Consider the following 12,647-nt stretch of genomic DNA (forward strand, 5'->3'; position numbering starts at 1 on the left):
GCAGGCTTCATGCCCAGCTTGGAGTCTGATGACCTGGGGCTTGATCTCATGACCCTAAGATCGTGATCTGAGCTGAAATCAAGAGTCTGATGCCTAACTGGCTGTCACCCAGGTGCTCCTCTTCTTCTTTTCAGGGAGGAAAATATTTTCCAGATGTCTCCCATAGGACATCCTTTTCTGTCTCATTGGTCAGAACTGGGTTACATAACCATTTCCATTAAGGATGAATGGAAAAGCAAATTTCTGCAACATTAATTCCCTTCATGGACAAGAAGGGGTTAAATCTGTCTTCGTTAGAAACAGATTTTTCAAACTAACATTTATAAAGAATTTTGCAAAGCTCTTTCAGGTACTTTTTCCTACTGATCTTCATTAAAAGACCAGATAATGTAGGAAGTTGTTAGCAGTGGTGGTTGGGAGTAGTAACTGGGTAGCTACTATTGTGGACTAACCCTACCTAGAGATGAAGAAACTAGGCTCTACATGTCAAGACCTTTACAGTCATGGCTGAGTGATCCTGCTTTCCCCCACTAAAAATTAAAAGATATCAAATGCATGACACCACAGTTATGTGTGATCATGGGCTGATTAGTCATTAGTCCATCTACATGCCCTGTTTGAGAGGATTTGTAAGATAGGAGTAAAGAGTTACATTGCCCTGAAGAAGGACCTGATGCCAGGTATAGTTTTAATATAGAAACCCCCACATGTTATGGGCCTGGAACAAGAAGAGGTACACGTTTGTGTGAGGATTGCTGGTATCTCGAGGCTTGCTGATCAAGGTCTTTTCTGGATAAGTGAAGTGCATTCCAATTTAAGTATTACTATAAACTAAGTGTTAGTTTAACTTAATGTCTTATGCAAGATTAATGATGTACATGCTTATATGCAAGGTGTACATCATTAATGCACGATAATACATAGGGATCCTGCTGGCATACATAATATACACATGCTTATATACATGGGACATATCATTAATGTATAATAATATGTAAGAAGGAGAATGAACTACTAATATATAATTAAATGTAATCTATGTAAGAAACCTTTCTAAGGTAACATGGCTAGGAAGCAGTGATGCTCCAATATGGACCATATCTACTGATGATGAGGAAGAGGATAATACACCTATTAATACTGAGTGTTACTTGTATATGCCAGGCACTGTGCTGTTACTTTACAATGATTACTTCATTTAATTTTCAACCTTATGAAGGAGGTAGTTCCTCTATTTTATAGATGTAACTGTGGTTCAAGGTCACACATCTAGTAAGCACAGGTCTGTGATTAGAACTCCAGTGCTCCCTCTAGGGCTGGGCATTTCTTAAAACTGTACTGCCTTCCCATTCTACTTCCTACATTCTTTCCAGGACCACTGCCTCTGAGCTAAGCTTTTGGTGCCTTAAGCATAGTCATCTGTAAAATGAGATAATTCTACCTATCTTATACTCATGAGGAATGAACCGTGATCATCCCAGTAAAGTAGTTAACGATGAGACAAGCATAGTAGGTTAGCATTATTATTGTAGAATTTATCTCCATTGAAATTTCCTGTGACATCTTTTACCTAATCTACTGGACTGAGACAGTACAGCAATTCTTACACTTTTTGGGCTCAGGGCCTCTCTACACTCTATAGAAATTATTGTAGACCCCAAAGAGTTTTTGTTTATGTAAGTTATAGCTATCATTACTGCTTTGAAATTAATACTAAAAATGTTTGGAACTTTATAACAAGCACATGATTCCTTAACTGCCAGAGTAATGACATCATATACATCATGCATCCCCTGGAAAACTTACACTCGTGAGAGAATGAACACGAAAAAGGCAAAAAAAAAAAAAAAGGTGTTTGTATTATTATGAAAATAATTTTGACTTTATTGGAGGCCCCCAGGGTTCCCCGACCCACACTTTTGAGAACTGCTGCTCTAGGTTGTTTGCTTGGTGAATGAACCATCGGATTCCGTTGTTCTGTCGAGAGAACCCATGGTTTGAGAGGTCAAAACAAGAGGCAGCGCCAGAACTCCGTTAAATTGAAAGCCACTACGGGTGCTTCCCCGCAGGCAGAACGGTCCTCTGCAACCTCCGCGGCGCCCACGCTCCTCCCGCGGCGCGACCCCCCGCGCCTCTACCAGCTCCAGGGGTCCCTCCCCAGTGCGTTGCGACTGGCAACCGGCTTCCCGGGCGCCCGGAGACAGGCCCCGCCCCACCGTCTCTCCTCCAACTCCCGGCTTCCATGGCAACCGTGGCGCGCAGCCCAGGCGTCAACGCCCCCCCCCCCGGGCTAAACCATTCTTTTCACGGACCTTCACAGGGGGTGATGGAAACATAAGAATATGATAGAATGCCTGAATGCTACTCGGCTCCCATTTTTCTACCTGGTTTGAATGATATATTTTGTTTTTCTTCTTCACAGCTGCACCTGCGACAGTACCGGCCGTCTCGCCTGCTCAGTTCGAACGCCTCCCCCATCCCAGGCCCGCAAATGGGCCGGTTTGCTAGGGAGGCTCGCGTCCGCGCGGGTTGGCGCAGAGGAGGGGGTGCGCGACAGACGTAGCGCGTGGGGGGCGGGGCGGCGTGTAGGGGAGGGGAGGTGGGCAAGATGGCGTCCGGCGAGTGATTCACCCTAGATACGTCCAGCCGCCGCTGAGACACCGGGGCGGGGGGTCCTGCCCCCATTGCCGCCCTTCCTCCTCTCCCCCGCCCCTGGAGACCCCCTTCTACCTTTCCTCCCTCTACCTCGGGGTGGGGGTGGGGGAGCGGGCCTGGTTCCCGGGACACCATGTCGGACTCTGAGGAGGAGAGCCAGGACCGGCAACTGAAAATCGTCGTGCTGGGGGACGGCACCTCCGGGAAGGTCAGTCCTCCAGCGGGCCCGCCGTCCCCGGCCTGCAGGAACCCCGGCGCGGTCCCGGCAAATCCCAGCCTCCTCCCCGCCGCTCGCCGTCGTCTCATTACCCCAAGGGCCGGGGCCCACCTGATCGTGGCCTGGGGCCAGACGCGAAGTGGGCGCTGGGTGAAGGCTGACGAGAGCTGTCCAGCTCTCCTTAAATTAAAAATAAAAAAAGAAAAAGAAAAAAAAAGTCACTGCCCAACTCCCTGTCTGGATCGCGAACTCCTACTTCAAGAGTCGAGCCAGCATCGCCCTCCTGGGAAGTTTTCCAGCTTCTCGCCTCTGAGGACAGGCAAAGATCTGCCAAGGCATCTTACGTCTTTTTACTTTAGTCCAGGTCACACTTTGCTTTTCCCGCCGCGGCCCCCCCCCATCCCCGCGCCCCCGGCCGCTTTACGGTTTCTCATACCTGCACTGCACTCCCAAGAACTTGGCTCTGGAATCAAATTCCCTGGGTGAGCACTGGGGCGCCATCACTTACTGATCGGGACATTGGAGGGCAAAATTGCTAACCTATTTGTGCTTCATCGGTAAGGTGGGTATTGATAGGGGTGCCCAAAAGGGTGCAATGTGCAAATACACATTAAAGGTGAAAGTCCACATAAAGCTTTCAGAAAATGGTGTGCACTCAATAAACGCTAGTTGCTGTTTTATAGCATCATACCTGTTCATCACTGCTCCAAGCACAGCACCTGTTAACACAAGCATTCATTGAACAAATATCTTTTGAGCTCCTAAATTTGGGCTGATGCTGAGTGTAGAGCTGCTATCCTGACAGAGGCGATCCTTGCTTAGAGTCTAGTCTTTGGTGACGGTTGATTGAATAAATGAGACTGAGTGTGTGAGAATATCCGACAGCCAGTCTCCTTACCTCTTAGGCTGGGGTTGTTAACTCTGGGTTGTGGAGCTCCTGAAATGGAATAATCATCTCTTGGTGCTTGCTCTTTGGGAGGGTCCATGGGATCTCAAAAGGGTCGGTGACCGTCCCCCAAATAAAGTGAGGAGCCTCTGCCCGGGTGTCTTTACACCTGTCGCTTCTGTCCAAGGCGCCAACACTGTTTCTGGGAATATTGCTAAAGTCTCTCTCCTTTCTTCTTCTTCCCTCCCTTTTCCCAGCCAGAGTCTTCAGAAACGCAGGTTGTTTCTGTTACCAGTTTCCGGCTTCACGATTCCCTTTTACTGGTGTAGCTTGGACCCTGGTTTCTCTGGTGACGACTGCTCTTTGCATCTTCCCTGGCAGTTGGCCCTGCAGAGCTGCCCCAGTCTTTAGTTCTGGGATTTGAGTTCCTAGGGCACCTGGGTTAGGGGTCATTCATATGCAAAATTTGGAGCATTCTGTTAATTTCTTCTTGCCTTCCCGGATGATCTTTTGTTACTGATTTTTATCCTTGAGGAAAAACAATGCTCTGATTACCTTTAAAAGGCTTTGGGGAAGCAACTTTTTGAATATTTCTATTGTCTTAAATAAATCAGCATTGTTTCTAACACTCTTATTCAATAAAAATTTAAAGGTTTATTTGTATAGTTTTCTAATTATTCAATTTTGAATACCTTCTAGTTTTTCATTTCCTAAATCCTTTTATGGTCAACTCATAACTGAATTCATTTCCTGTTTAAAATTATAATGACAGTCTATAGCACTAATACACTTGTTAAAAGAGACAAAAATTGTCCATTACCCTACGTTCTATCATAATTCTTTAAACTTTTGTTCATTTCTTTTTCTCCCAATATTTATCAGTTAGTTTCATACATGTGTTACTTAGTTGAAGTTTGTTCATAATTTCATATCTGGGTTTTTTATTTAGCTTGTCATGTGTTTTCTTCTTGTTGCTAACTTAGCGTAAATAATTACAGTTTTTCATCTCTGTCTAAAATTCTGTTTAGTGTAGGACAAGGCATGATTTTTTTCCCCTTCCATATTGTTGAATTAGGACTGTCATTCTGCTTAAAAGGGTAAGAATAATAACTCTATATGGTGTTCTGATTTGGTCTTTATCATCTTGACTAATCACTTTAAAAGTAAAGGCATTTTCTGCCAGAGATTTTCAGATACAAACATCAGAAACCTAACCTTTTTTCATTATTTGTGTATCAAGCTTTTTTCTTCTCCATACCCTGTTCAGCTCTCAAGTTATTGGCAGCTACCAACATTCCCAGTCTATTTCCTTTACTATCCTTTTATGAATTCAGCTTCTCTTTCATTCTTATTTGTATCCTGATTGAACTCCTGGCTGTTTTTTCTAGCATTAGTTTTTCTTGTCAGTTTTAACTCATGGCATTTAAATACACATTGATGGAAGCAATTGAGTACTGAGGTAATCACTAATACTTCCTCCAAGAGAAATTTAGCTCCTCCTCCTGGTAACATGTGTTTCTATTTCTTTCTGTTTTGATTCATACTTTTGATTTTATTACATATTTCTTAAGATTTTTTGGGGGCAAAATATTCTTTCTTGGTCTTTTTTTTTTTTTTTGATATTTGTAAATGTAGTATGGTAAAAATTGTTAGCAGAAGCTCACCAAACAAAACAATATAAAGAATCAGATAAAGATGTTTCACATATGGTAGATGATTGTTCACTTCATAATTGTTTAAGAAGGATATTTATATAATGACTTGAGAGAAATTATTAAGTGTGAAAAAGGGCAAAAAGTCTAGAGAATTGAAGAGGAAGTGCCTGCCACTGATTCAGTTGAATCTCTGTTTAATTTTTATAGTATGTCCAAAGATGGTATAATAACACATTTTAATATTCTATGTTCCCATGGGCCTATACTTTTGATAGATTATACTTTATTGCAATAAAAAATCCTAGCTTTATGTTTGCCTCAAAAGTATGAAGGTAGGGCTTTCAGAATCTCGAAGTCCTGTTTCCAAGAAAGAACCTTTGAATTTTTAAAAATCTTCATTAATATAAAAATACTGAACTTTGAGAACCTTACATGAAAGTGAAAAATTACCTTAAATGGCACTATGCTAATGTTACATGTGACTTGAGTTTCTCTTTGTCTTATGAAACTATATCAACCATCCCTATATTAAACATTTTGAAATATCTGTAATAGTTAAATAGTGGCAATTATTTTTCTCTGTAACTCTGAACCTCTTAACAGAAGATTTTGTACTCTAACTTAAACAAGCTCAATGGTGTAAATAAAGCTAAATGAAAAACAAAAAGTTTTAGAAAGGAATGCTTACCTTTTTAATTACAGTCTTTCAGTTTTTATATTATTGTTATATGCTTCAGGAAGCCAAACAAATTTTCATTTGAGTGTAGTGAGTTTACTTCTCAGTTCTAGCAGAACATCTTTCTTAGGGTGCTCAATAAATATTTGACCCCATATCTTAGAAATTTATTACAAAAGCTGAGTATTTAAATAATAAAAGAATTGGAGATAGGGTGTGCAGATTGTCATTTGTGTGAAATATATGGTTCTTGTGTCAAAAGGAATTTTATGTCTTTTTGTTTGAAGAAATTGAAATTTGGCCAAGTTTTCTTTTGCATTGCAGCACTTATGTCATAATTAATTATACTAAGCTATCTTGGAAATTTTATTTTAGTTTTCATTATTTTGGGAGTTGATGTTTAATTTTAACTTTTAAAATAAAAAAGGACAATTTTCACTTAACTTTGGTAATCTTTCTTAAAGAGCATAAAGCTTCGTGAAGCTGCCTTTCTTTTTGGTGAAGTTTACAAATAAATAGTGCATTTAAAATATTTAAGAAGATTTTAAGTTATCAAGTTATTTCAGTTATTTCCAGAATGATTTTTATTCTGCTTTGATAGGAAATGGTATTCCAGAGTTTTGAATACAACTGTGAGTTGTTATTTAAAAAAATGTAGAAATACATATCTGTTCTGGTTATAATGTTCTTGTGACTTTTAATCTTTATGTTTTTGGATGGAAAATACTTATTTTTGCCCGCTTAATATTAGTCTTAAAAATAATGATTTTTTAATTTTAAAGATAAATATTATCTCAGTCATTCTGTAGGATAATTTTCATTTGACATCTCTAATATAGAGAAAAATTAGACCTTTAAAGATACTTTTTTGTAAGGAAAGAAGAAAAATTATATGAACAGGCGTTCCCCTTTTTAATTAGTACTTCTTATTATTGGCTGGGAGCACAAATATTCAGAGTATTTAACCTCAGAAATGAAATTTAGAATTCTCTGAAATTTGCATTGAACTGGTATATATGGATATATAGGATTCAGATCTTTAGTCATGTTGTTTTAGTTTTCTTGTTGATAAATCTCAAATTCTAATTTCCAGCAAGGAGAAGGAGCTTGACTATCAGGGGATTTAAAGAGATCTAACCGATTAGTCTGTTGTCCCCGCTGATAGCTGTTGGCTAGTGAAGTTTACCTGGTGGAGTGTTAAGTCCCTCCTCCCTTTGTAACTGATTAGAACTACTTAAAGTTGTTTGTTGGACTAATGGTAGTATAAATACTAAGAGTACTTAATAAAGTTTAGTAATGATTTTATGTTTACATTTCTAAAACAAAGACGTTAATTTTGATATTCTGTGCATCAATTTTTTTAGACCTCCTTAGCTACGTGTTTTGCTCAAGAAACTTTTGGGAAACAGTACAAACAAACTATAGGACTGGATTTCTTTTTGAGAAGGATAACATTGCCAGGTAAGAGACTAAAAAATCTTAACATAGAAAATTGTACATATCTTACAATAATAGCAGAAATATGTAAAATAAATTTGGGGGCTGTTTCTGCATGAAAATATATATAATTAGCAAATCTATCATAGGGAGGTTAACTTTCATCAGGATCTCCCATGAAGACATATTGTCCATGGGTGTGAGAGAAAAGTTTATATATTCCCCCACTTTCCCGCTGTTTTTGACCACTCCACACATTTTTCGAGGATAAACAATAGTTGGTTATAAAATTCTAAAAGTTAAAAAAAATCAAATGCTATACAATTATAAACAGATATTGTATAAACTAAATGTGAAAAGACTGGAAAGGATTATTTTTTTAAAATATTATTTTGATTAGCCTCTGCTTCAGTTTTTTGTTTGAGAGAAAGTTGGAACAGAAGTATAATGTAGCTATGGAACTTCTGTGCTCTAATATGTGAATGCTGTTTTATGCAAGGCAGCATGAAATTGCTGGCATTTAATAGACCACTAAAATTTAGGGTCCCTAGGCACTCATAAAAATACAGTTTGAGCATTCAAGATGTTTCAGTTCACCATGCAAAGAAACTATTTAGATGCCAGTTGCAGCACATTTTGTGGGAAATACAGGGAAATAATAACAAAAAGAGAGTGGTTTCTGTTTTAAGTTAGTTTCTGAACAATTGGGGCTTTAAAATGCTCTGTCCATTCATTTGTGATGGTTAAATTATATGTTTAAAGTATTTTATTAAAAGCAGTTTATCTTGATTGACTTTCTAAACCAGTCCATCCTTCTCCTCTCCAAGGAAACACATTTGAATAAAAACGGTTGCAAGTGTAGTGTCAGATTCATATACTGGAGTGTGAGTGATATAGTGGGAAGGGGTTTAATAAATTCCAATATTATTGAAATATGTTAACCTCTCAGACACCCCATCTATCAGACAACTCTCCATAAAAGTTTTAGAGCAGCTAATGAAAACTCATTGTAATTGACGGTATTTTGCATATCTCACTAGTAATATGCTTTATTTTGCGAGTATCTGTCTTCAGCTACCAGTGAAAACTAAATTGAAAGATATAGTATGAGAAAAGAATTCCAGCTTTCTGTCAGTAAGTTATTGTTCAGCAAGAGGCATAATGAGAAACGTACACATATTTTGTTTCATTTGTATTTCCTTTTAATGTATTCAAAACTGAAAAATCTCATTTTATTTTTGTTATTCTCATTTGTATGGAGAGGTCAATGCTACATTCAGAGTGTTTATAGCAGTCAATAGAATACATATACAAATCATATAATATACATGCTGAAAGCTTATTTTTTGCAACAGTTTTTTCAGAGATGCCAGTTGTACACAGAGAGAACCTCAATATATGTATTTAGTTATTGACTGTTGTTTTTAATCCTAATTAGCAGAGCATCAGCTTTCTGTACCATTAATATTATTTAGTTTTTCTGACTTTTTTTAGTTCAAAGGCTTAAATATAGCAACAAGCACCACTCAATCATTAAAAATATTTTAAGACTGGTTTTGAACATTTTATATAGGTTATATATACATATGATGATTTCTCATCTGTTGCAGAATACTACTCATTTTAAAGTTTTGATTACTTTGTAAAAAATATTTGGTATTTTTGAAATCAAAATTTATAGTATAATATTTTAGAGTTAGAAAGTTCTTATATTAAAAATGACATTAGGAAATTTATACTCTTAATGAATATATATTTTAATGAATTCCTGATTAAGTTTTTATTTTGATGGGTAGAATTCCAGAAAAAAAAATTCTTTTTTCTTTTTTTTTTCAAAGGCAATTGGTTTTATGTTTCTTAATGGACTCAAAATTGTGTTAGAAATTTCAGTAGGAAAAAATTGTTTTAATGTAATTTGATTTTATGTAATTAATAAGTACATTAAGAAATGAGGTAAATAAATTACAAGGTTCACAGTATATCCTTTATCTATTTTAACCTTAATTTTAATTCATTGTAAGTGTCAAATGTAGGATGATTAATATTTGTATCATTTGCTAAAACATTACAGGCAGCATTATTGAGTTTATAGTAAAGAGCATACTAGGCGAATCTAATGTTTGTTAAGTATTCTAGTAAGTCTTCTGCCCGTTCAGATTGTTGGAGGTGAATACCTCCTATCCATCTATTGACATTCTCTTCATGCAACTTTTCAAGGTCATTACTTTGTAAATATTCATCCATTTTAGTATATTTCATGTTCCGGTATGCTGTATAGTCTGGATGCAACCACTGTGCAGAGTTTACTGCTTAAAATAGTGTATCTGTTAGTCAGAGATTCTGCTGATAGAGCTTCTTAAGAGCCTTAGTCAAAATACTTTCAGGAAGCTTGTGGGTACAGTCCAGTAAACAGCGTTCTACTGTGAAAAGGATTTCTAAGTCTTTAGTACAAGAAGTGGGCAGACTTGTGTTTTTAGTTCCATCTTGACTATGCAGCACTTTAAGTAAGGTTAACCAAGGCACCAAGTGTACTTTTACAAGGTCACTGTTGAGTCCTCTTGGTGGCTTTGATTCATACCAAAAGCAACTTACCTGTATTTTGTCACCTCATTTATTTTATTTTTTTTCCCCTGGTTACATGTCATTTCTTACCGGGGAGCAGGAATTTTGTAGCATTTTGCATTTGAGATTGGATTGCTGACAATTTCCTTAATGTTCTTTATTAGTGGGGAATTTATATTAGATGGATTCTTGATTTTTAAAAAAATTTTACAGTATTGATAATTTGAATACTACTTTTATAGGTTATTAGATATGTCATTTTGAAAATATACATGCAGGCTTTATATATTTATATTTAGGGAAACAAAAATGAATATTGATTGGAATTCCATCTTTATGTGATTTTGTTTCCCAAATAGAGAACCCCTGTTAATTTTTATTTTTATTTGTTAATAAGCCTAAAATTCAAATGTGGAAGTTAAATACATGTTTCTAGATATATGAAATAACTATGAAGCTAGTATCATTTGTGGAAGCTATAATGATAGCAAAAGTGGGTTTTTTTTGGCTAGCATTGTTGGTTAATGCATAACTATTTTGATTTCTGAGGCACTAGAACATGTATATTAAAAAAACAAGCCAACAACAACAAACGGTGTTTATTTAGAAAGGTATGAATTTAAAAAATACCTGCAACACATGAATATAAATATAAACTTCTCAGATGGGAGGCAACTGAGTAAATGATTTAGTCTTGAATTGAGGTAGTGAGGATGTGGAAACATGAATATCATGTTCGTAAAGTTGTAGTTAAGATGTTCACAATAACTAATTCAGATTGGATCTGACTATCAGAATTTAAAGGGAGAAAAACTTTGTATTTCTTGATGCAAAACTAAGTGATAGGATTTATACTGGCCTTGAAGAAAATGGGATTAAATGCCTTTTATGAAGTATTGCCTACAATCTTACTGTTAAGAAAGTTAATATTGTTAAGCACTGTTTTTTTTGAAGTAAACAAATGACTGTAAAGAGTGTGCAAGTAAAATGAATAGAGTACTGCCTGTTTAGAGGCTTCTGAAGCGATTTAACATACTGCTAGAGACTGCTTTCTCACCTGCTTCGTTTGAGAGAGCATCATAGGAGAATGAGTTCAGCTTTGAAGCTTGAAAAATTTAGATTTTTAAGTAAGTGGGTTTATCCCAGTTGTTGGATAAATCTTACCTTTAGTTTGTGACATTTTGGTTTTCGTCTTCACAGAGCTTTAAGACCATTTTCGTCATTACTCTGTGAACATTGAAAGTGTGTGTATGTGGGAATGATGACGGTGATAAACTTGAGGAGCTCTCATTAATGTTAATGGAAGTTCCTCATGTAAATCCTTTGCACGTTGGCCGATGCAACAGACCTACCTCAAAATAATGGAAAGATTGTAATACAAACCCAACAAAACTTAGAGTTAAGGATAAAACTTGGCTGGTTAATTCAGTGTTATACTTGCTTTTCAGTTGAATGGTGTGACTAACATTCTCCGATTTTAATGTTTGGCATTGACATAAAAATTCATGTCTTTATAATCTTTTTATTGTTATTTTTGAAGCGAGAACTTTTTTTTAGTGTCTTAAGTTTTTATTTTGAGTTTTTCTGATTTGCAAATCATTCAGAAAGGTACATTTTTTTGTATGGGAGCTCATTTTGAAGATACTAATTGAGACTTCGTCTCCTTTTGGAGACAACTGCATTATTAGAAGAAATACTTTGAAATAAACTAAAAAGTATGTTGGACATGGTCTTTAACTTCTGGGGTTATGCATTCATAAGAGAGAATAGCTTATCTCAGAAATTTTTGTTTCAGCCAAATATTTTACAAAATAGACAAAAGAATTTTAAAGATTGCTTTTTAGTATTTTTAAATGTTTTTTATAATGCTTGTATGGGGAAGATTTGTTCCACCATTTTATGAAGGCTTTGAAGCACATATTATGATTTGTTTCAGTGGAAATGCTTTCAACAGTAAATGCATGTAATATTTAGTGATATACTGGGTATGTATCCTACATCTGTTCTGAAGAGGGCTGTCATATGTGTTTATGTTTTATAGGTTAAATTAGAAAACCTGTAGATTACATATAATAGATGACATTTAAATTTTAAAAGTCCATTAATTTGAGTTGAAACTCTGGGTCCATTTTTTTAGTCTATTATTAATCTGTGAGTATTAGAACCTATAGAGTTTAGAGTTTACAGTAAAATTCATTATGTGCTATAGGGTAGTTAGTATATAAAGTTCTGTTTTTTTTAAGTATATATATATTTTTTACCCTCTGTACAAGTATTCTATTGTCCTATTCTCTGTTTAAAAAAATGTGTTTTTTTTTAAAGTTTTGAGCAGTTTATGAATGAAAGCTTTTTTTTTTTTTGTTTTGAAGATGATTATAGATATGGTTCTATAGAAAGGGTAAAAGTATAAACCTAAATTCCCCATTATGATTTCTTTTGACAACATTATTTTCCAGTTCCAAATATCTGACCATATGAGCATGCAGAATAAAAGGCAGATTAGGCTCACAGTTTATCATTGTGACTTCCTGTTCTCTGAAACTGTATTCAGTTGTTATT

At 36.1% G+C, this 12,647-nt stretch overlaps 1 protein-coding gene across 2 annotated transcripts in view; it reads left to right on the plus strand.

Moving 5' to 3' along the window:
• Nucleotides 1-2,591: 2,591 nt before the first annotated feature.
• Nucleotides 2,592-12,647, plus strand: part of RAB28 (RAB28, member RAS oncogene family) — a 107,314-nt gene continuing 97,258 nt past the window's right edge. For both annotated transcript variants that reach the window (XM_034672116.1, XM_034672115.1), the window contains exons 1-2: nt 2,592-2,863; nt 7,454-7,550. In XM_034672116.1, coding sequence (XP_034528007.1) covers nt 2,789-2,863; nt 7,454-7,550 — 172 coding nt within the window. In that variant the 5' untranslated portion in view covers nt 2,592-2,788. The remainder of the gene's footprint in view (nt 2,864-7,453; nt 7,551-12,647) is intronic.

The sequence above is a fragment of the Ailuropoda melanoleuca genome, chromosome 11, assembly GCF_002007445.2.
Source record: "Ailuropoda melanoleuca isolate Jingjing chromosome 11, ASM200744v2, whole genome shotgun sequence".
In the NCBI taxonomy this organism is placed as follows: domain Eukaryota; kingdom Metazoa; phylum Chordata; class Mammalia; order Carnivora; family Ursidae; genus Ailuropoda; species Ailuropoda melanoleuca.